Source organism: Malania oleifera, chromosome 3, assembly GCF_029873635.1.
Source record: "Malania oleifera isolate guangnan ecotype guangnan chromosome 3, ASM2987363v1, whole genome shotgun sequence".
In the NCBI taxonomy this organism is placed as follows: Eukaryota; Viridiplantae; Streptophyta; class Magnoliopsida; order Santalales; family Ximeniaceae; genus Malania; species Malania oleifera.
Window position 1 is genome coordinate 10563058 of NC_080419.1, and position 24306 is coordinate 10587363.

Here is a 24306-nt window from a genome sequence, read left to right on the forward strand (position 1 = left end):
TCCTATGCTGAGTGCAGAACAGTGGATATTCACTTTGGATGATACGATGGCTTAACTCCTTTCAAATGTTTCAAAGAAGGGAAGAACAAATGAATAAATGCAAAGAATGTCCATTGGTTTAGGGTGGTGTCTCAGTATAAACGTCAGATTGAAATGGAATCTGTCTGTAGTCTACTAATAATGCAAAAGTTGATACCGCAGGTAGAAAAAAAATACAGAATCATTCATCAGATATGATCAATTGCTCACCCAGTAGGATTAAAACAAAGTCAAAAGTTCTCAAAATCTTGAGAGACTCTTATATATGCTTCGGCAGGAATGGGAAAAAGTCGGCTTCTGCTGTAAAATGAGGCTGTTACTCATTGACGGGACTACGTTGTCCTAGAAGAATACAGAACATAAGCTGAATGAAGCTGGTGTATCAAGCAAATTTCTAGGAAAATGGAATCCCAAAATTTGACCCAAAAAAAAATTCTACACCATTTGGAACAGTTGAAATTATTAGTACTGTAGTAATGCAAGTTAATGAGTATGGTAGTGGTGAATACTTCCCCAAAATTTATAAGAATTTACAAAAACAAATTTACTCTGTTGAACTGTTCTCTAAAAACACATGTTAATTCACCTATTATCTTCTTATACAACTTTAGTGACCCTTGGAATACCTAATTAATTTATGGGATGGCATGTCTATTTCTCCATCCCTCTCCCTTTAAATATAAAAGTTTTACCTTGATGAAAAGCCACAATGCCAAAAAATTGAATCTTCACCTTTAACCAAAAAATTCTTGAGTTTATCAACTAAAACACAGTCCTTGATGTCACTCTTAAGAATATTTTTTATTTAAAATCTTCAAATTAACCTCTAAGGCTTGTTTGGTACACAAGAATCGAATTGACTGCTTGTTTGGTAGCATCATTTTTGGTTTGTAAGTGGAAATATGATATAGGAGTAGGAAATGAATGGAATGAAAATTTGAATGGGAAGCATATGATGAAATCAAGTGATACATTCAATTATATTCCTTTCAATTTCACTCCATTCCTACGGACCAAGCATGCAAAGAATAAACTTTGTAGTTTGATTTGGTCACACTTTTCATTCAAATTTTTATTTTATTTGTTTCCCACCCTATTCCATTTCACAAACAAACATGCCAACAATGTAATAGAATTGGGTCACACTTGTATTATTTTTCGTTGTTGAAGAAAATAGGAAATCAAAAATGGTGGAAAGTGGGAAATTGTCGAGAAAACTAGGGTTCATCTTTGTGCTTTTTTTGGTTCTCCATGGTGAAGTAATTGTCATGGACCATAAAAGGGGCACCACCGCGCCAAACCCAGTTGAAGAATTTTAGTATGCATCTTGTAAAAAATATTTGGAATGACTAGTGTGCTTGGTCAAGCAGATGAACCCCACAGAGCTTTCTATCTATACCTTTTTGCACGCTCTATATAATTTATTGAGCTCCTATCGATGGGTGAGTGCCTCTGCACTGCAGCGGCCTTCATTATGGTAGTTCCGAGGTTCATCATCCATCCTGACTCCTGAAACCAACAACTCATGCATTTTGATTCTATAAACCTGAGAAAACGCCATTCTACATCCATCCACGGCCCAATCTGTGGAGTCAGTTTTCTTTTTTAAATTCTTTGTGATAGGGCTTTTTGAATAATGTTGTAAATAAGGATCGGATATAGAATGTACAGTGGATAAAAATGCAACAAGCAAATTAAACTCAACTAGTAAATAAGAAACCACAAGCACAATAACAATATTTACGTGGTTCGGCAAAACTTACATCAATGGAAGTAATGACACAAGAATTTTACTAAGGAAATATCAAAGTATACAATACACTTCACCAATGATCACCCTCTCTGTCAATACACACCAAGAATGACATATATAACAGTTTCTCAGAGGTTTTCTTCCAATTACCCAACCACGCCAATGTTCAAATTCAAAATTCAAAAAACCTGCTCGCAACCCAGAAGCACTAGTCGACGAGAACAGGAGATTCGTCGACGAGATAAAGAATGACACTCGTCGACGATCCTTTAAATTTGCTCTCGGTATCTCAAGAATTTTGAGTTTTCCTTACTCTCGGGATCTACTCGGCGACGAGCACAGGACACTTATCGACGAGTCCTTACTGTGCAGTCCCCTTTCTTCTTTTGTTTATGAAAATCCAAGTATAAGAGTCACACCTTAAACAACAAATAAACTTAAAAAACTCATCTCTCAAAAGGAAGTGCTAATCAAATTTTTTGAAATTTCATAATTAAAATTTTATTGGAAGAGTTTGAGATTTAGATCGGAAATTACACGAATTTAACATGATATGTGTTTGTATTGAGTCTATTGAGTGTTGAATTCTGTCTAATATCACAGAATTTTAAATTTAAAACTCAATATATATATACCATTCCAAACACAGTAAGTGACAATTTCTGTCTCTTTGAACGCAGTTCAAGCATGAATCCATGGGGTTTGAACAGTGCCCCAATCTTCTAATTTTTCTAACTACTATAGTATCTTTCAGCCAACCGATTCCCAATGTAGCTAGCTCTTGTATATACCTCTGCTTATGCCCCATTTGGTCCCCTGCTGCATGCAAGCGTTGCTTTACAGAAACTCGTCCTTGCAAAGGGACCACCCAGACATTCCATCCCGGACCAAACAAATTGCTTCTCCCTCTCCCTCTCCCTCTCCCTCTCCCTCTCTCTCTCTCTACGCATATTTAAAGCTCAGAACTATCAATTTGAAATTGTAAATTTAAGATCATTTGAGAATCAGAAACAAATTAAAATTCAGAATTATACATTATTTTATTTAAATTTACATCAAACTTACGATTGAAAATTTTGTTCCCAATTTTGCAAAACAAGGCAAAATAGAAGCTTTGACTGAAGGGTGATGATGGCTGTAAACGTAAACATAATCATCTGGGCATTTATTATAAAAAGTTAGGGGCATTCATTACCAAAGTGATGGATAGAAATAATATAAAACTGAAGCTAATGATATCGGAGAAACGGCTTGCTCTGTCTTTCTCTGCCCCTGCTTCCGCAAATCATTTTACTGAAAAAGTTGGGGTTTCTTCATTGTTAATTACCACCTGCTCTGCGCCACTGCTGTCTGCTTTTTTCTTTCTTTCTTTTTCTGTCAGGGGAACACCAAGCTTTAAACGTACCGGACAATTCACAGATTTTGGCAGGAATATTGGGAAGTCATGATACAGAGACAGCTCTTCTTTCAAAAAGATTGGACCTTTTCTCCTTGTCTTTTGCCGGTCACAAATTCTGAGATTTTGTCTCTCGTTTAAAAATAGTGGAAGCAGCAGCTACAAGAGGAGGTGGTGCAGAGGAAGTAAGGACTGATGTCTTCCAGTTAATAAATAATTGGTATACACCCCCATTTTTAGAACTTGGGTCCCCTGCCCCTTGCTGACCATGTAACATGTTCCAAAAACCAACTCGGATCAGGTTGTGAACCCTTTTCTTGGCCCATTGGAGGTCCTATGGGCCTAAAACATAGGACGTGAAATAACCCATCATTCTTCTTAAACCTTTCTTGGATATGTTGTTTCTTATTGTCCAACATTCTCATCCATATACGATAGCTAGACTTACAATCGTCCTATTAATATAAGAATGCTGAAATGGATGAGTGGAATAATGTTAAAAAATAAATTAGGGAATAAATATATTTGTGATAAGTTAAACGTAAATCTTGTAAAAGACAAGATAAAAGAAGGACGACTCAAATGATTTAAACACTTGCAACATACGCCACATAGTGCGATAGTGAGGATGAGTAAATTAGTTACTGTGCGGGGTAATATAAGTATTGAGAATTCCACTTGTGAGTTTGTCCACATTGAAAAAAGTGAATAAATGATGGATGCTTATATACATGGTTGGGCCCAAGATCCAATGAGCTTAAACTTTTGGGTCAAATTGGTGCTCACATATGTGTATCAATCACAACTATGAACTTCTCCGGTACTAACAATAAGGGATAAGGATAGACCTAAAATAACTTAAAATAAGATAGTAAATAAGGATTTAATAACCCTAAATTTGTCGAAGAAAATTGTCCATGATTGCATAAATTGACAAAAAATGATTCATATAACTAACCTCATCTAGTAGGACTTAAGACTTGGTTGTTTGTTTTTGTTTTGTTTGTTCATCCTAAACCTCTTCTCTCAGTCTCCTGAAAACCAACAATATAAGATCTAAACTCTTACGACATGTTTGTTTGGCAGAATAGAATGGGGTAAAAAAGAAAAGCAATTGAATAGTAAGCATGATGAAATTAAGCAAAAAATTCAATTCTATTCCTCCCGATTCATTCTATTTCTACATATCAAATATGCAATTAAGTGCTGGGAGGTGTGGATGAGTTGTTAAGACTCTTCTCACTCACAATTTGCATTGCCACTTGCAAGCCATAAATTAAAATTAAAATGAAGCGTATAAAAAGAAAGAAACAGGGTAACTAGAAAATCCAAAACATCCTCAAACATGAAGGCTGTTTCCAGTCTAAATCACATAGAATCCAACATCATAAGCATGAGAACAATTTCAGGAAATCCGTGGACTGTACAAGACCCACTGCGGAATTGCTAACAATGAGAAAAAGTTAGTGTAAAATGGGCTACTTCTCTATACAAAGGTGCAAGCTGATTTCAAAAATGCAACAGCAGTGCACGCCTGCAGATCAAAAGCAGTTAAATTTCTGTCAAACTACCCAGCTATGATGCAGCAGCAAGTTTTGTAATTCGAGGGTCCAACTCACGCCTATCCAGACCTTTCTTCAAGAAGCTTTCTGCCATTATCTGTGTTGATTTTGGGGAAGGTTGTCTATTATTCTCATCAAAAGCCATCTGCATGTTTCGACAGTCAAGGGAGCAAAATGCACGAAGGTAGCTGCAACATCCAGTTTCAACAGTGCGCCAATGTGGATTATTTTAAGTTTCAAAGAAAAAAAAATGTATATATTCGAGTAAGATGCATCTCATATATTTTAACAATATATTATCACTTCATCCACATGTATGTATATATGTATGTATGTATTATATATAATTTAACAGTAGACAATGTATAAAGTCGATGAATCTATTTGTGCTTTGGTATAATATAAGACAATAGAAAGCATAGTTTGAGAAATTGACAATATATTATGATTTCAACAAATAGAAATTCTAGATAGCAGCAACTGAAATTGGCAAAGCTTCAAGAACAGAGGAGGCAAAACATGTTATGTAGTATCATGAGAGCTTGCATGGATGAATGAGGTCAATTAATCCAAAAACTCAATTAAATGGTCTTTTTACAGAAGCGACCCTTAGCACTTGGGGTAGTTACAGCTCAACCCCTTAATTCTAAATTTGAACAATATTCCTTTATTTAATATCACCAAAGCAATGCTCCCAAAACCGTAAAAGCTGGTTAAAATTGCCCACATGCAAATCCTTAAAATACAACTTCATCCTAAAAACAGTACAAGGAAAAATAAAAAAAACCATGACTTGAAGTCCTAACTTCATTGTACTCTCTTTCTAAGCTGAAATGCTTAATGTATACCAACAAAACCTAAACAAGTCGATATGAGTACGATTATTGAGTTTAATTAATTCATCCGTATTACCTGCCTGTGCTATTGAGTTTGTTGACATTTTTTTTTTTTCTAAATATAATTTGAACAAAGCTTCAAAATAGCTTGCAGTTTCCTTCAACATCTTTCTGCTTGAGGCTGAAATTCTTGTTTTTCGGGTGTGGACTAACTCTATACTTTTGATGAACAAGTAAACTTTTGATCTTTTCTATAATATGCACCACTGATTGCATTGATTTGTTTTTCCTACTTGGCTAGATTAAATCTACCATTAGTCAATCCTATTAGTGTATTTCTTATTTGGTGGTTTCACATAATGTATAGGAACCTTACGACTTTCCAAAAATTTAGCCACGCACAACTAGAAAATATTAAGAAATTATGAGTATGAGAAAGGGGATATAACTAAAATATATTGCGTATCCAAGTTAAAGGGGAGAAAAACATCTTAAAATTATAGACTTACATTATAACAATCCCAAGAGTAAGGAAGAATTTTTCCCGAAAGATTTATTTAGTACTATTGCGTGGGTAAAACTAGGTAAAGTTTTTGTCAAATGCTTTCCTTTTTGCATATGAGCAATCCCAATCATTTTAAGAAAAAAAAAAAAAAACTAGGTGTTAGGATCAGAGGAGCCCATGGGTGGGCTTGATACACATGGGTGAACACCATTTTGACCCAAAAGCTTAAGCCTATTGGGTCTTGAGCCCAACCATGTATATAAGCACCCATCATCCACTCTAATTTTCCAATGTGGAACAAGCTCACAAGTGGAATTCTCTACAATCTCTCCCTCACTTGTGAATTCCAACTGCTCCCCCTTGAACAGAAACTATCTCCCTTCTGGGACAATTCTCCAACAGTTGCTCAAGTGGGTCTTACCACTGGCGCCTTACGTGCCTCAGATTGCATTCCACGTGCCTCCGAACCAATCCTACCTCTCACGTCTTGAACCTATTCGGATCCATCCGCAGCCTAGATGATCCTTATTGGCCTTTGTCACACACTTGGTCCTCCAACTCTTAGCACGTCAGGAGAATTAGCTTCCCGTCTCGACTTTTTATAATGTCACTCACCCAGAGTTACGAACCGTCGGCTCTGATACCACTTGTTAGGATCGAAGGAGCCCATTGGTGGGCTTGATACACATGGGTGAACACCAACTTGACCCAAAAGCTTACGCCTATTGGGTCTTGGGGCCAACCATGTATATAAGCACCCATCATCCACTCTAATTTTCCAATGTGGGACAAGCTCGCAAGTGGAATTTTCAAAAGTGCAATGCCGACTATTGTTGCTACTTCAAAAGGTATCGTACTAGCTATATTATTCTATTATTATATGTTGATGATATGTTAGTTACAGGATCAGATATAGAAGAGATCAGAAAATTGAAGCAGCAATTGTCAGAGGAATGTTTTGTATAGTGATAGTCAGAGTGCGATACATCTAGCAAAGAACTCCACATTTCATTCTAAAATTAAACATATTGAATTGCGTTATCACTTCGCCTGATCTCTGATAGAGGACAGCGTGTTGACACTTGAAAAAATCCAAGGTAGCAGAAATCCAGCAGATATGTTAACTAAGGTGGTGACTACAGAGAAGCTGAAATTGTGTTCAACTTCAATTGGTCTTCATGCCTAAAATCATATTTTGAACACATCATTTATTCATGATACCGGTTGAGAAGGCGTCTCTGTCTTCAATTGGGAGATTGTTGTGCTGGAGCCAGGAGATGCTGAGCTGGAGATGCGTTGCAAGCTGGGGCTGTTATCCGCCATTTAATTTAGATAAATGACGCATTGCAAGCTGGAGCTGTTAGCCACCATTTAATTTAAATGGATGAAACTTTTCTTTTTGATTTATTGTATTTAATTGTAATTGATTCCAAGCCCTATAAATAGAGGAGCTGTGAAGAGTTGTAGCATGCACAGAGAAGATATAGAGAAGAAAAGAGAGGAAGAAGAGAGTGTGAGGAAGAGAGTGAGAGGAAGAAGAGAGTTGTATTTCTTTCCGGCGGTTTTTAGTGAATTTGTGGTGTGCTCCGTTGACATAGGTTGATCTTGACCGAACCACGTAAATTTCTGGTGTTCTAATTTTTCTGGTTGCTCACAGGGTCCTAACACTAGGTGGCTATTGCTTTAGTAATAAGAAATTAGGGGGACATAGCTCAAATTATGAATTAGGAGTTCAATTGCAACTACCAAGAATCAAAAGTGATTTTTTGTCAAAAAGCCCCACTTAAACTAATTGCACATCAGGGCTCTTAATTGCTTGTATGTTTGCAAAAGGAAGTGTAGAAGGCAAATAACAATGAGCAGTAAGCCAAACACGTAATCCATCTATAAATCTATAAATAGTGTAATTAGCAGAGTTCCCTTCATGATGTAGCTTTGCTATTATTTTTATTTGTTATCCTTCAATATAACTTTCTCTCTCTACCTATTTTCCTTCCTTGGATGTTTCTTCTCTCTCTCTCTCTCTCTCTCTCTCTCTCTCTCCATTGCCTCCAAGTGTCACTCTCTTACTAATCAAGGACTTCAATTTCAATTTCAATGGAAATTTCAAGGGTCTAAAAAATTTATGGAAATTTCAATACAAATTTCTATTTTAGTTCAAAGAGACAATGAAATCTATATTAATTATGGAAATATGAACAAAACTTTGGGAAATGTTAAAATTTGTGATGCTTGTGCATAATTTAGAACCAAAAAAATTGAAGGAAACACAAACATGACAATTTTATATCATGTTTGGGGTTTCTAAGTTGCATATCACTGTTCATGTGAAGAAGGAGGGTTAAAAAAATTCAAATGATTGCAATGCTTGTCAAACATTTATTCAAGAAAACTTATTATTTAACATAGTATTTACTTATTATCAAAATAAATTAGTATTGAATTTAATATCTAATCACTTACCATGATATGTCATAGTACAATCCATTCAAAACAATTTGCACTTATTTTGACATATATTTCATGGGCTTAAAGATACAAGTTCGTTAAACAAAATTAAAATAGAAAAAACAATGCATTTATAAGCAGAAAATAGAAGGGCAAAGTTGAGTCTGATGCACCCCAAGATAAGGTCCAACAAAGCTTTAAGAAGCTCGAATTCAAAGAAAATTTGAGATGAGTCTCTACTGCTATAATTTTGTTGGTTGAATGGAAAAGAGGAGCTCCATTGCAGATCGCAAGTTCCTCCCCCCCACACCCCCCCCCCCCCCCCCCACCAACAAAGTCTCAAAATGTGCCTTCGTCAAAAAAATTTGAAAATTCTGAATTTGGTCACGAATTTATAGAACTTTGGCTGAATTTTTCTATATTTAAAAATTTTTATAAATTTTGGGCACAAATTGTGAAAAAAATAAAAAAGCAAAAAGAAATTAAAGTGCAATTTCCATTCAAACCTTCCAGTGAAATCCATATCTCAGTTCAGCAAAACTTCTTTACCCCTAAGAATACTTCCTTCTCTCGTTTGACACCACTGTATTTATATGCTTAAAAAATATTTGCTAGAATCTAATTATTTTTCTTAAGCCTGTGCGATAGCTAGTGAACTAGTTAATTCAAGTGATTCACCAATGCAAAGCAAACAAGAACACATATGAGTAATCAACTGCATGAATCTGGGGCAGTCGGAATTGAGTGGAATGATTGACAAATACAACCAATGCAAGGCGGAGAAATGTAATCAATGTCAGAGAGACATAAACTAAACAGAAGTTTGACTGCAAAATATCCAAATCAGGAAGAAGAAGTCAAATCACGAGAAACACCAATTGCAAAACACGAAACACAAAACAATATATAATTAGGAAGAATTAACAAGAATTGGAAGGCAACCAGAATTAACAAGAAAAACTAATTATATACAATGAAAGAAAATGATCGGAGAGGCACTTACCCATACATGAAGACATCACCGTCCTCATCGATCTTTTTCTTGCAAAAGTAACACGCCTCAAGAAACACCCCATACCGCTCATCCGCGCGCTTCTCATATCCCTCATTGTTCTCCAGAAGGACGGGCGATCCGAGGGTCAGAATGCTCCGCCGAGGCTGCTCTGGTTTCGCGACCGGTGGTTTCGAGTTCACGATCGGTCTCCGACGCCGCACCGCGGCGGTGACGAGGGTCGGGCGCTTCTTTTCGAGACGAGCCACGGGAGGTTCGATCAGCTGGGTCGCGGCGAACAGACCCACCTCTCCGAGGCTCGAGGATCGGAAAATGCGATTGCGCTTCGACATCAGGGTCAAGAAAGCGAGTGCTTTCTTGGGGAGTGATGGGAGGGATGAGAGATTCAAATGTAGTTGAGAGAGAGAGAGAGAGAAAGAGAGAGCTAGGGTTAGGGTTTTTTTATTTTTTGCAGAGCACAGACCAGAGTGCAGAGAGTTGGTTGAAGATGAAAAGAAGGTTGGCGCCACTTGGCTTTGAAAGGGAGAATGGGCCCCGCTGGATCTTCGGGACGTTGGTATCTTTTCCGGTTTGGTTAGTTCATCCAGTTTGTTTTCTTTCCGCGCGCCGCTTAGTATCTATCAATTTAGTTGAGAAATTGTACGAGGAACCCTTTCCATTAGATTTGAATGCATTTTTTATTTGATGAATGCAAAATACAAGTATATATATAATTTTATATGTATGTCATCGGTCATATTAAGTCTCTTTTGGGAGACAAACTCTATTTTGAAAATATGTGAAAGATATTTATCATATGACTTCCAAATTCCATCTAATAAGGAAAAAATGTCCTATTTAACTAGAAAATATTGATATAACAATAAGATGATTATATTTTTTAGTCAAAAACTCCTCCCATGTATTACAACATATGACTTTCTTTAAATAAGTATGAACAAGGTTGGTTAGTATTTGTGAATGAATTTCTAACTAGTCATTCAAGTGTTACAACAATTATCCTATGGTTGTAAATAATAATAATAATAATTGTAAAAACCCGAACCGTGATATATGAATTTATTATGTAAAAGAGAGGTAAAAATGGAATTTCACAGATTTCTTCGACGAGGCCAAAATTCGTCGACGAAGGTTGAAGGCTTCTCGTCGACGAAATTCATAAGCTCGTCGACAAGTAAATGCCGAGGGGTTCAGGAATATTTGGAATATTTGGCTCGTCGACGAGGCCGCTGATTCATCGACAAGGCTAGTGAAGAATTCGTCGACGAAGACACAAATTCGTCAACGAATCCACCCGAGTCAAGGGCTATAAATATATGTTCCTTTACTTCCAAGCTAAGTAATCTCAATATTCTCTCTCTCTCTCTCTATCTCGGATTCAAAGCTCGCTCTCTCTCTCTCTCTCTCTTCGATTTCTTCGCCGTTTGTCACCTGATTCACAAATCCAAAGTTACTGCGAGAATCAGTGAAGGATTCTCTACGTTTCTAGCGGATCGGAATCTTGTTTTGAGCGATTTCGGATTTCGGGTAAAAAATCGAGGTAAGGCTCGGTTTTCATTTAAGATTCAATATATGTGTAGTAGTACGGATTGTAAGCCTGTATTGTACTGTGGTTTGTAGGTTTTGGAGTCTCAGTTCGTAGTTTTGAGGACCGTAGAGTTTGTAATTGGAATTCAGGTTAAGGTAAGGGGATTCTGTTTATATTAGTTCATTTTCGAAATCAGGATCGGTAAGCCTGTAGGCTACGATCGTATGTATGTTTTGGTAACTTATTTGGGGAAATCTATCGGGTAAAAATGCGGGATTTTCGGGTTGCAGTTTTCAAGAAAATTGGGAATTGCGGGTATCATCTCTACTTTGTTTGGAAATCTGTTGGTCTTGTTAAAATTGCATTATTGAGGTGACCGTAATCCATATTTGCATAAACTGTATACTTGAATTTGTAAATGATATGATTTGTCGTAAACCAAATAAGTATGGTATGTATGGTTGTATGTATTTGTTCTAGGTATTTGTAAAACAGCTATGTGGCGGCTTATTACCGTACGCTGAAATGTATAGGAACGTGAGTTCCAAAATGATTCCAGGGATTTGTAAAACAGCCATGTATCAGTTAACTACCGTGGGCAAGAGTGGCCGGCTCTATATCCGGGGTGTGAAATATCACCAGTATGTACCGGCTGGTCACCAAAGGGTGTGTTCTACACTGTATGTAGCAATGTAATCACTATTAGGCCTGAGTCGTCGCATTGTAGTTGCGTATGTAGCAATGTAATCGATGACTAGGTGACCTTGTGTAGTTGCGTATGTAGCAATGTAATCACTATTGGGCATGATTCGTCGCATTGTAGTTGCGTATGTAGCAATGTAATCGATGTGAGACTAGGTGACCTTGTGTAGTTGCGTATGGAGTAATGTAATCACTATTGGGCCTCGATCGTCGTAGCGTAGTTGCGTATGTAGTAATGTAATCGCTATGAGACGAGGTGACCTTGTGTAGTTGCGTATGGAGCAATGTAATCACTATTGGGCCTCGGTCGTCGTAGCGTAGTTGTGTATGTAGCAATGTAATCGCTGTGAGACGAGGTGACCTTGTGTTGTTGCGAACTAGTGTGACGACACTAACTGTATGTTTTGGGTATCGTATGTACTGAAATGGTTTTGTGAAAATACTGGAACTATATGTATATGTATGAAACTGTATGGAAATGTTTCGAACTGTATCGTATTTTTATAATGTTATGAAATATGTAAAATAACACTGGTATGTCACACACTGATATAACTTGTTTTCTCCCTTACTGAGAGGTGTCTCACCCCGAATGTACGTACAATGTTTTTTCAGGTCCTTCTGGTAGCCGTAATTAGCATCCTAGCATCTGGGAGCAGGGTTGTCGTTAGCTACTGCTAGTACCTACTAGGTACGGGTTTTTGTACCCAGGTTGTCGGCATGGTTTTGTAGACACCTGGGGTATGTTTTGTATTATGTGAATGTATATCCTAACTTGTATAGACTCTGGTATGATACTGTTTATGTATAAAAGACCGTATTCCGCTGCATACTTTGGATGAGTATGGATGGTTATGTGTATTTATATGTGCATCTGTTCACCCCACGGGGTCGGACCCTCTTTTGTATCGTATCATATATGTTTTAAATTGATATAGAGACAGGTTAGGTTACTAAATTCACCCCCGGGTCCCATTTCCGGGTTTGGGGCGTGATAATAATAATAATAATAATATGCACAAATGTCATAACTGTTGACACCCATTTTGTTGACGCCCATATTGTCTGCGGTTGCCAATAATCAAGATGAGGGTTCATAGGTCATTTTATTTTTTTTGTTAAAAATGGTGAGAGTCGGTTTGATTGTGTTTTTACCAATGTGCACACAAATATGAGGCAAAACCCCTGTCACACTAGAAATTTATGCTTACTTCCTACCAAATTTGACTGCGCCTGTTGATTCGGAGTAGTCTAAAGCGGTAAGAAGATGTCTGACAGTGTTTTTGGCAAATGTGCACACAAATTAAGGTAAAATTCCTATCATATCAGGTATTTCTACCTGCTTTCAACTAAATCTAATTGTGTTGGGTGATTCAAAGTAATATGAAATAGTAAGAAGAGGTTTGGTAGTATTTTTGGCATGTGCATGTAAGTCGAGGTAAAATCCCTATCATACCGTGCATTTTGGCCTACTTTCTATCAAATATGATTGTGTCAGGTGATTCGGAGTAGTTCGAAATGGCAAGAAGAGGTCTGACAATATTTTTGTCAATGTGCAGGCAAATCGAGATAAAATCCTATCATTTTTTATTTTTCTAATTTTTTTTCCACCATTTTTTACTGCACCAAGTGATATGGGGCAGTCTAAAACAGTTATGTATTGTCCTCTAGTAATTTCACCATTTAACAAGAAAATCAAGGCAAAAGCCCAGTCATTTCTAGCTTTTTTGGTCACTTTTTGCCAACTTAAACTACATCGGGTGATCAAAAGGAGTCCAAAATAGTAACAAAGGTCAAATCTCAATTTTTATTTTTGCACAAAAATCAAGGCGAAATGGAAAGTTTTTAGTGATTTTCTAGCATTTTTTAGACAACTCTGGAATTTTTGACTAATTTTACAGGCCCCATTGGTTTTAAAATTAATTTAATGAATTTTAAATTTTTTTAAAAATAACAATAAAAATTATAATATTTGGCTAATATATATATAATTAAATATCTTTAAAAATAATAATTTTAAAAAATAAAATAAAATAAAATTGATTGGCATGTGTTACACCCGCTTGGCGCTTAAGTGGAACAGCGCCAAAACGACATTGTTCTACTTATCGCCAAAATGGTTTCGTTTTGCTTCTTTTCACCACCCCCGATTCTTCTTCTCCCGCACGATTCAATGGCCGGCGTCTCGCCGAAATGCCATGGCTGAGCGTCCCCCCTCTTTTTGTCATTTTTTTTTTAATCATTTTCAAATAAGTTCTCATTCACACATTATTTTTCAATTTATAAAAGATTAAATAAGAAGTTAGAAATTTTAAAAACAACAATTTGAAAAAAAAAAAAACTATACAAGTATAAAAAATTTAAAAATAAGGAGCCATTTTTTAAATTATTTTAAAAGTTAAAAATGAAAAAAAAAAGTTATTTTTCAGAAATGAGTATGGAATTTTTATAATTATTTAAAAAATTAAAAATAAAAATGAAGTTATTTTTCACAAAATGAGTAGTATCAAAACCATTTATTCTTTTCTTGTCTTTTAAAATATTTCTTCAATCAAAGAAATTCCATTAATAACTTACAATTTGTCCGTGTATATAACTTTATATATCATTAGACGGTACTAGGTTTATTTTGGCAGAAGTAAAGTCCCATTAAGAGACTTGCAAGATAATCCAGCGTGATCATATTGTCTAGGATAAAGATAAATTCAACTAAATAGATTAGAATAATCTTAGAGAGCACAAAAAGAGGGTATTCAGAAAACCTAAAACATCTCTGTTTTATGCACAAAATCAAATCAGAAGAATTATATCTTCAAAAGTTCATCTCAGAGTGAACAAAAATGGGTATCCGGAAAAACCCAAAACATCTTCGTTTATACACAATCAAAGTAGAATCCGATCTAATCTCACAAGCCAGAATTCAAAAATTTACAATATTACTTGTTAGTGTAAAGCGAGCTACTTCTCTATACAAAGTTGCAAGCGGCCAGCTATTTCAAAATTTCAGCACTCCAGGTTGCCAAATTAACTAGGAGGAAGCGGCGGCGGCGGCGGCGGCGGCGGCAAGCTTTGCAGTTCGAGGGTCACTCCCTCTCCTCCCCAGACCATTTCTCAGGAACCTTTCCGCAGCTATCTTCGTCGATTCCGGAGAAGGGGGTCGATCTTTCTCAACAATGGCGATTTGCTTTTCGCGACATTCTATCGAACAGAGTGCCCGCAAGTAACTGCATCACCATCGCCAAAATTTGATTTAACTTCACAAGACGAAAAGGCTTTGCTTGAAGGGATGAAAACATAACTTGTTTTATTAAAAATATGTTCGTTTGTTTGAAAAGAAAATTTTTTCTTCTTGAAAAAATTTGTTCGCCGTATTCGAAGTTATATATGTTTGATTCAAGATAAAACGTAAACACCACATGAACATGATCGGAGCTTGTTACCAAAATAGGGGAAGATATTGACATTATGAACAAATGTGGTTTATCAATCCAAAATCCCAATTAAATTATCTTCCCAACGATGGGAATCGTTCGACTCCATAGAGAAAATTTTTGAACTTGGGAATTGAAAAAATCGAAGGAAGGTAGAATGGAACTTACCCATACATGAAGACGGTATCCTTATCGGAGAATGACCTCTTGCAGTGATAACAAGCCCGGAGAAACATCCCGAGTCGCTCATCCACGCCCTCTCTGGACCACTCATCCTTCCGCTCCCTCGGCGGGGACGCGAAACTCAGAACGCTCCGGCGGGGTTTATCCGCCTTCGGAGAGGCAGCGGGGGCGGATGGCTTCTTCTTCGCCGCCGGACGGAACACGGGGGGCTCGATAGGTTTGATCGCGCTGAACAGACCCACCTCGCCCATGCTCGAAGATCGGAACATGCGATTGCGCCCAGCCATTGTCGGCGAGTACTTTGATTCAGAGAACAAATAGAAGCTTCGAGATGAGGGAGACGAGGAAGAAGGAACTCGAAGAAGAGATTGTGACGGGGAATGAAGAAGAATAGGGAATTTTGGAGAGCTCTGAAGTTCTTATATATAGGCGAAAGAGAGTCTTATCGGCAGTGGGGTTCGTCGCCCTGCCCACGCAGCTCCAAGATTCAGCCTTATCCTGTGAAATTTTCGAATTTCAAAATTTGAAAATTTCACCGGATTTTTTAAAAGTTCTGGAGGTGTGCGAAGAAGAGATGCGATGCTCATGGGACCCTCCTCGCAACCTTTTTCAAAAATCTTACCGTTGCATTTTCAAGCTTTTCTAGGATCAGTTGCGAGAGGCATTTCATCCGCCGTCATCGGAAAAAAAATATTTATAAAAAATAAAATAATAAATTTTTTTATTATTGAGAATTTCAAATCCAAAATGAGTCCCCAAAAAAGAATTATATTTCCATAAATTTCAATAAAACAGTACCATTATATATCAATCATTTTCCTTCTTACCTTTTAAGTTTTAAAAGGTAAATTCATTAAGATAAAAAATTAAATTTGAGAAAAATGGAATATTGTAAGTGATGACATATTACTATTATTATTTTGTGTAAATCTCATAATTTACTATTTCCTAAATTTTTAGGAAATAGATAAAAGAAAATTTGTAAGTTAATGCTTGGGAGTATGAATTTCAAGCATTGAATTTGAATGTGTGGGACAAAATTCAATATAAATTTATATTATTCAAATCAACATAAAATTCAAATTTAAAATTTAAATTCTAAGCTTTCAAAGTATTTTAAGTACAAGCTATAGATCTTCGAAATGTATCCATGCTTTAAAATTATCTTCATTTCCCTTAATTTATGAAAGTAAGGTTATAGATTGATTTGTTCAAATGATAAAATCGAGTTTATTTTGATTTAAAGTATTTGATTGTATATTTTAAACAACTCGGTTTGGTCTAAACAATTACGACCAAATATATTTTGATTGGTTGTTGGTATTGTTTTTTGGGAGGCCTTTAATTTTTTTTTTATATGTAATCTCCAAAAAAAAAAAAACCAAATGGAACTACAATTTCAAAAAATTAGGTCAAAAACATTTGCTTTTTTTTTTTATTTATTATTACATAGAAACTCCAACCACCAACGAATCCTTCAGACCCCCTGGTGCGGCACCAAATCTATGGATTAGCGTCCTCCGCCCCCAAGTCTCGCTGATCAAGGTAAAGTCCATATGCGGACATAACTTCTATGCATCAATTGGACGTTCGGTCAACCCGACTCCCGGAACACATTTTTATTACCATCCACTGTCCTCACTGTCTCACAGATGACTCTCACCATCCATGGTCCCCGCTGACTCACAGAGTAAACTCTCACCATCCACAAGTACCGCTGGTTCCGTGAGTATATCTACCTGAAATTGAATCACTGATGCTCCTTCTTACTTGCTGATTTAATTCAATTATTTGTAGTTACAACATTTTTTCAATCTAATTAAATTAGCAATCAAACAATTAAATTATATATTTGTGGCATGGGACATTTTTTATATATTAATTTTTTAATCAATGTATTTAGATTACGTAATAAATAATATAATTAATATTTTTAAACTTCGTGTAAGTTCTATTTTTATAATAGCTAACGATAACAACATTAGCAATTTATGTAACCATTGATAATAATGGAATTAAAATTTTTTGTAACTGCTAAATATAACTTAATTTATAATTTCTATAAAAGCTAGTGATAACTAAACTAAAATTTTCCACAGCTCCTAATAATAATTGAATTAATAATTTCTATAATTGTGACAATAATTAAACGAATAATTTTGTAGTTGATAATATTTATTAAAATTATTTATTAGATAATTAAGGAAAAAAATTTTATTAAGTACGTGTTTTGAAATATATGAAATTATAAAAAAAAAAATTAAAAGTGAATGTTCATATTGTCTTAATAGTTTAATAGTTTAGTAATTACAAAATTTTATAATTTAATCAGTTTTAATAGATACAAAAAGTAAATAATAAACTTAAGGTACAATTTAAAAATACTAACCATTTCACTTATCGACTCAATTGTTTTGAAATATTAATTATTTTGTTAAATGACAAATTTATGGAGCAAAGTCAAACTTTTAAAAACTATTTTATTGAGTATTCTAACACTTAAAAGGCTCCCACTAAAGAAGGGTTGTAGGATTTATATCCCATAAGACATGTCCCACATGAATGATGTGGGTCTCACATATAGGGAATGTGTCACATATGATAAGGATATGAATTAATGGTTGTATGAGTTAACTAAAAAGTTAGCTTATTTAATATGAGAAATTAATGGTGGAAATTTGAAGAGATTCCTATATATAAATATTTTATATATATTAGCTACTATTTTGGGTGTAGCTATAAGGGCATGTTATGCATCAAGTTAAGCTCTAAGGGGTTAGCTACATGGTGGTGTTAGCTGTAAAGAAAAGATAGGAAGAAATGAATTGTCCTCTCTCTGCCCTCTACTTCTCTAATCATCAGGAGATCTCATAGATCTAGTGAAGGAAGGAAAAAGAAAGAGGAGAAATGGAAGAAACGATTTCTTTCGATTATCCGGGTGTTCTTCTCGATAGGTTTGATATGGCCGATTCCAGTATGTAAAGTTTACAGTTTATGATTTATTTATTTTCCGCATAAAGTAATTGATGTGAAGTTCATGATAATTGAAGATCCTTGATTGCAATATATTTATGAAAGTTTTCTTACACGTGGTATTAGAGCCAAGTTTGAAATTATCATGATCTTCCTTTCATGATAATGATCGTTTCTTTTAACCCCTTACAATCTTGTTATGAGTTATTGTGAAAATTTGTGTTCATGATATTTTCTGGAATCGAACTGAAGAATTCATATGATAAATGATTCCTAAAAATATATGTGATATTTGATGGATTTATGGGGTTTTTTGTTGGTTTGAAATTTTTTTACATGTGGATCATTGACGTTTTCCCCTATATAGTGATATTAAAGTAGGGCTGCTAAATGATATGCATGTGAATAATTTTATTAATAATGTAACACTTACATGTTATACATACATAAGTTAGAGAATTTTACATGAAAGTAAGTTAGTAAAATTCTTATATTGGAGAATTGATTATCTGTTATATATTATGGATTAGTATTTTGAAATGAACTCTGAGATGAATATGAAACATGACATAGATAAAAAAAAAAACTAATTGCAGTTTTAACTGTACCATGAAGTTTTTGAATATATGGGCTGCCAGTTTTTAAATGTATGGGCTACCAGTTTTTGAATATATGGGTTACCAATTTTTAAATGTATGGGCTGTAGTTTTTTTTTTTTTTAATACATGGGCTACCAGTGGTTGTCAGTTTTTTTAATATACGGGCTGCAGTGTTTTTAATTCATGGGCTGCCAAATTTTACATAAAATAATATAGAATATTAATCCAAGTAAAATTGTCATTGCGAGAAATTAACTATCTGCTTTAAACTTGGATTAATTTTGCTAAGTATGGAGTCAATCAATGTTTATATTATGATTAGCTTGTTATCACCAAAGTGATTTCATTAAGAAAAATTATAAAAATTGTATTGAGATATAATCTTGCAAAAATTATTACAGAATGATTATTTGAATATGATGGCTGGCCCAAAGGTGCACCAACGTTCAAATAGTCATTGATTTAATTAGGATTAGTATATTGCATAAGTTGATCCAAAGATTGAACACAATTTACTAATGAAATGTTCTAAACTCAAAGCATTAATGTAGTGAGCATTTTGTGTTATTGCAATGTCTATTCCGATTTCATTGCATTCGCTGGCTTCTTCTGTTCTAATCTTTAATGGGACAAATTTCTCTGACTGGAATGAACAGATTCAGTTTCACCTTGGTGTTCTGGATCTGGACTTAGCTCTGCAAATAAATAAATCGGCTGCTATTACTGAAACCAATAGTTTGGAATAGCAAGCTTTGTATAAGTCATGGGAAAGGTCGAACAGATTAAGTATGATGTTTATGCAAGTGTGTATAGCAAATAATATTAAATCAACATTCCCTCCACTAGACAACGCAAAAGAATATCTTAAGGCAGTGGAAGATAGATTTTGTTCAGCTGATAAGTCCCTTGCAGGAAGGCTGATGGCTGCACTAACCACAATGAAATTTGATGGCAGCAAAGGAATGAATAAACATGTCCTAGAAATGTCTAATCTGGCTGCTAGACTTAATACTTTGGGAATGAATGTTAATGAAAACTTCCTTGTTCAGTTTATTTTGAACTCTTTGCCTCCTCAGTACGAACCTTTTCAGATTCACTATAACACAATTAAAGAAAAATGGAATGTGAATGAATTGGCAAGCATGTTAGTTCAAGAAGAGGCAAGACTCAAACAACAGGGACAACATTCAGTAAATGTCATGAGTCACGTAGCTGGAAGTAAAGGAAAGAAAATAAAGAATGGTTTAAATAAAGATCCATTGAAGGTGGCGAGTACTTCGTATGGTGGTGAGGCTCGCAGGAAGGAACATTATGGTCTCAAGTGTTACTTTTGTCGTGGCTATGGGCATTTAAAGAAAAATTGCCCGAAACATAAAGCATGGTTCGAAAAGAAAGGTAAGCCTTTAGCTTATGTATGTTTCGAATCAAATATGACACAAGTTCCTTCTAACACTTGGTGGATTGACTTTGGTTCTACTGTTCATGTTTCCAATTCGATCCAGGGATACCTTACGATCCATAGCGTAAAGGAAAATGAACACATGATAGTCTTGGGGAATGGAAATCAAGTGCCAGTTATGGGTGTTGGAACTGTTCGGTTGTATCTTGAATCGGGTCATTGTTTAGACTTGTTTGATACTTTGTATGTTCCAAATATTTCTAGGAACTTAATTTCCATGTCTAGATTAGATAATGACGGTTATGGTTTGTATTTTGAACATAAAGGTTTCCATATTATGAAAGGTGACTTATGTGTTGGCTCTGGTATTTTGTATTAGGGGTTGTATAGATTTAATCCTAATGAAAAATTTGCTGAAACACTCCTCACTCTACATCATAATATTGGAACTAAGTGTAGTAGAATAAATGAGAATTCCTCTTTCTAGTGGCATAAAAGACTGGGTCATATATCCAAGGAAAGAATGGAGATATTGGTAAAGGATGGGGTTCTCACGAACCTTGATTTTACTAATTTCAATGTATTTATTAATTGCATTAAAAGAAAGCAAACTAAACATACAAAGAAAGGAGCCACAAGAAGTAAGAATCTACTAGAAATTGTTCATACTGATGTATACTAGAAATTGTTCATACTGATGTACGTGGGCCTTTTGACTTACCATCTTTAGGTGGAGAAAATTATTTTATCACCTTTATTGATGAATTTTCACGATATGGCTATATCTATTTGTTGCATGAAAAGTCTCAAGCAATAGATGCTTTAAAGACATATGTTGCTGAAGTGGAGCGACAATTAGATAGGAAAGTGAAAATCATTAGATCTGACAAAGGTGGTGACTACTATGGTAGGTATGATGGCATAAAACAATGTCTAAGACCATTTGCTAAATTCCTAGAACAACATGGTATTTGTGCTCAATACACAATGCCCGGTACGCCTCAGCAGAATGGTGTGGCTAAAAGGCGGAATCGTACTCTTATAGAAATGGTGAGGAGTATGTTGAGTAATTCCTCAGTACCCATTTTATTATGGATGGAAGCCCTTAAAACAGCAGTGTATGTGCTTAATCGGGTTCTTTGTAAGGTAGTTCAGAAAACTCCTTTTGAACTGTGGACGAGAAGGAAACCGAGTTTAAGGCACTTTCATGTTTGGGGTTGTCCAGCAGAGATTAGAGTTTATAATCCAAATGAAAGGAAATTGGATTCAAGGACTGTGAGTGGGTATTTTATTGGATACCCAGAAAAGTCTAAAGGGTATAGGTTTTACTGTCCTAATCATAGTATGAAAATAGTTGAATTCGGCAATGCAAAGTTCCTTGAAAATGGTGAAATTAGTGGGAGTGATATATCACAAAATGTGGTCATTAAAGAAATTCAGGTTCCTATACCGATATCTAGACCTTTAACAGATATTGTTGTTCCTTCAGTTGTTGAAAGACATGATAACACTGAATAGCAGTTTAATGATGTATCACTTGGTAATGAAAATGTCACCGTCGAGCCAATTGTAGAACAATCACAAGAAATAGCATTTAGGAGATCTCAAAGAATAAGGAAACCAGCTATTTCTGATGATTATTCAGTATATTTGCAAGAGGCTGATTTTGATTTAGGAACTAGTAAGGATCCGGTTACGTTTTCACAAGCCATTGAAAGTGATGACTCTGAAAAGTGGATCAATGCCATAAATGATGAGTTGAAATCTATGGAACAGAATAAAGTCTGGGACGTCGTTGATTTGCCTAAAGGGTTTAAAACAGTTGGGTGTAAATGGGTCTTTAAGACCAAACACGACTGTAATGGCAACATTGAACGATATAAAGCTAGACTTGTAGCAAAGGGTTTCACTCAAAGGGAAGGTGTTGATTATAAAGAGACGTTTTCTCCTGTGTCTAAAAAGGACTCTCTTAGAATCATTATGGTTTTGGTGGCTCATTTTGATTTAGACTTACACCAAATGGATGTGAAAACTTCTTTTTTAAATGGGAATTTAGATGAAGAGGTATATATGGATCTTCCTGAAGGTTTAATGATTAAAGGAAAAGAGCACATGGTTTGCAAATTAAAGAAATCAATATATGGACTTAAACAAGCTTCCAGACAATGGTATTTTAAATTTCATGATACCATCACGATCTTTGGTTTTAAAGAAAACACTGTTAATCGATGTATATATCTAAAGGTCAGTGGGAGCAAGTTTATTTTTCTGATTCTATATGTTGATGATATTTTACTTGCTAGTAATGATCTTGGCTTATTGAATGATATCAAGAGATTTCTTTTCATGAACTTTGAAATGAAAGATATGGGTGAGGCAACTTATGTGATTGGAATTGAAATATTCCGGGACAGATCACTTGGACTGTTAGGGTTGCTCAGAAAGGATATATTAATAAAGTTCTAGAAAGATTTCATATGGCTGATTGTAAACCAACTCCTACTCCTATTTGTAAAGGGGACAAGTTCAGTCTAAAAGATTGTCCACAGAATGAATTCGAAAAGAAAAGTATGGAAAATATTCCTTTTGCATCTGTTGTTGGGAGTTTGATGTATGTGCAGACTTGTACGAGACCAGATATTAGTTTTGCAGTTGGGATGCTCGGGAGGTACCAAAGTAATCCCGGAATGGAGCATTGGAAAGCTGCAAAGAAAGTCTTGAGATACTTAAAAGGAACCAGACACTGTATGCTCACATATAGGAGAACAAATCAGTTGGAGGTGGTTGGCTACTTTGACTCAGATTTCGCTGGATGCGTTGATAGTCGTAAGTCAATGTATGGCTATTTGTTCCTGTTAATTGGAGCAGCAATATCATAGAAGAGCACCAAACAGACTATCATAGCAGCATCTACTATGGAAGCTGAATTTTTGGCGTGCTTTGAGGCCAAGATTCAGGCTTTGTGGTTGCGGAACTTTATCTCAGGACTTGGGATTGTCGACAGTATAGCCAAGCCGTTGAGAATTTATTGTGATAATTCCGCAGCAGTCTTTTTCTCCAAAAATGACAAATACTCTAATGGCGCTAAGCATATGGAGCTCAAGTATTTGGCCGTTAAGGAGGAAGTTTGGAAACAAACAGTACTTATAGAACATATAAGGATTGAGCTCATGATAGCAGATCCTTTAACGAAAGGATTGACACCAAAGTCATTTAAAGAACATGCTGATCACATGGGTCTTTGTTGTAATCCTTGATGTATAATAGTGGATTTTTATGTTTTGTTCTATAATATGTATATTGATATCAATAAAAGTGTTTTTGAACATTATTTCTGTTTACCATAAATCACGTGATTATGGAGATGGTTCACTGTTAAACAGAAATAGTTTTTGACAAAGACATTACAAGAACAGTATGGTAACTTCCTATTATAGATCATAGTTGAGTGGTTTATTAGTTTTATGGTACATGGAAGGGAAGATGCCGCTCTAATGATATTTACCGCCATGACTCGTACTAATGGGTTGCTTGATTATGATATTATGTTAATCTCATTGAAAAGTATAAATAAGTTAATGTTTTGTGCACATTATGGATATTTGTTAATCCATATTAATATCATTCATATGGGCCAAGTGGGAGAATGTAGGATTTATATCCCAAAGGATATGTCCCACATGAATGATGTGGGTCCCACATATAGGGAATGTGTCCCATATGATAAGGATATGAATTAGCTTATTTAATATCAAAAATTAATGGTGGAAGTTTGAAGAGATTCTTATACATAAATATTATATATATATATGTATATAATATATATATATATATATATATATATATAAAAAATATATTAGCTACTATTATGGGTGTAGCTATAAGGCATGCTATACATCAAGTTAAGCTTTAAGGGGTTAGCTAAATGGTGGTGTTAGCT

General features: G+C 35.3%; 2 protein-coding genes across 2 annotated transcripts; both read right to left on the reverse strand.

Annotated features, from left to right (window-relative positions):
* Nucleotides 1-4508: 4508 nt before the first annotated feature.
* Nucleotides 4509-10034, reverse strand: LOC131151568 (uncharacterized). Its single transcript, XM_058102809.1, has 2 exons — nt 9543-10034; nt 4509-4938 (listed from the first exon to the last, which is right to left on the reverse strand). The coding sequence occupies exons 1-2, from the start codon at nt 9881-9883 to the stop codon at nt 4764-4766; spliced, it is 516 nt and encodes a 171-aa protein (XP_057958792.1). The 5' UTR covers nt 9884-10034; the 3' UTR covers nt 4509-4763.
* Nucleotides 10035-14475: 4441 nt separating this feature from the next.
* Nucleotides 14476-15913, reverse strand: LOC131151083 (FCS-Like Zinc finger 16-like). The gene is made up of 2 exons (XM_058102273.1): nt 15381-15913; nt 14476-15005 (listed from the first exon to the last, which is right to left on the reverse strand). Exons 1-2 carry the CDS (start codon nt 15680-15682, stop codon nt 14810-14812), a joined length of 498 nt encoding a protein of 165 aa, XP_057958256.1. The 5' UTR covers nt 15683-15913; the 3' UTR covers nt 14476-14809.
* Between the last annotated feature and the right edge of the window lie 8393 nt (nt 15914-24306).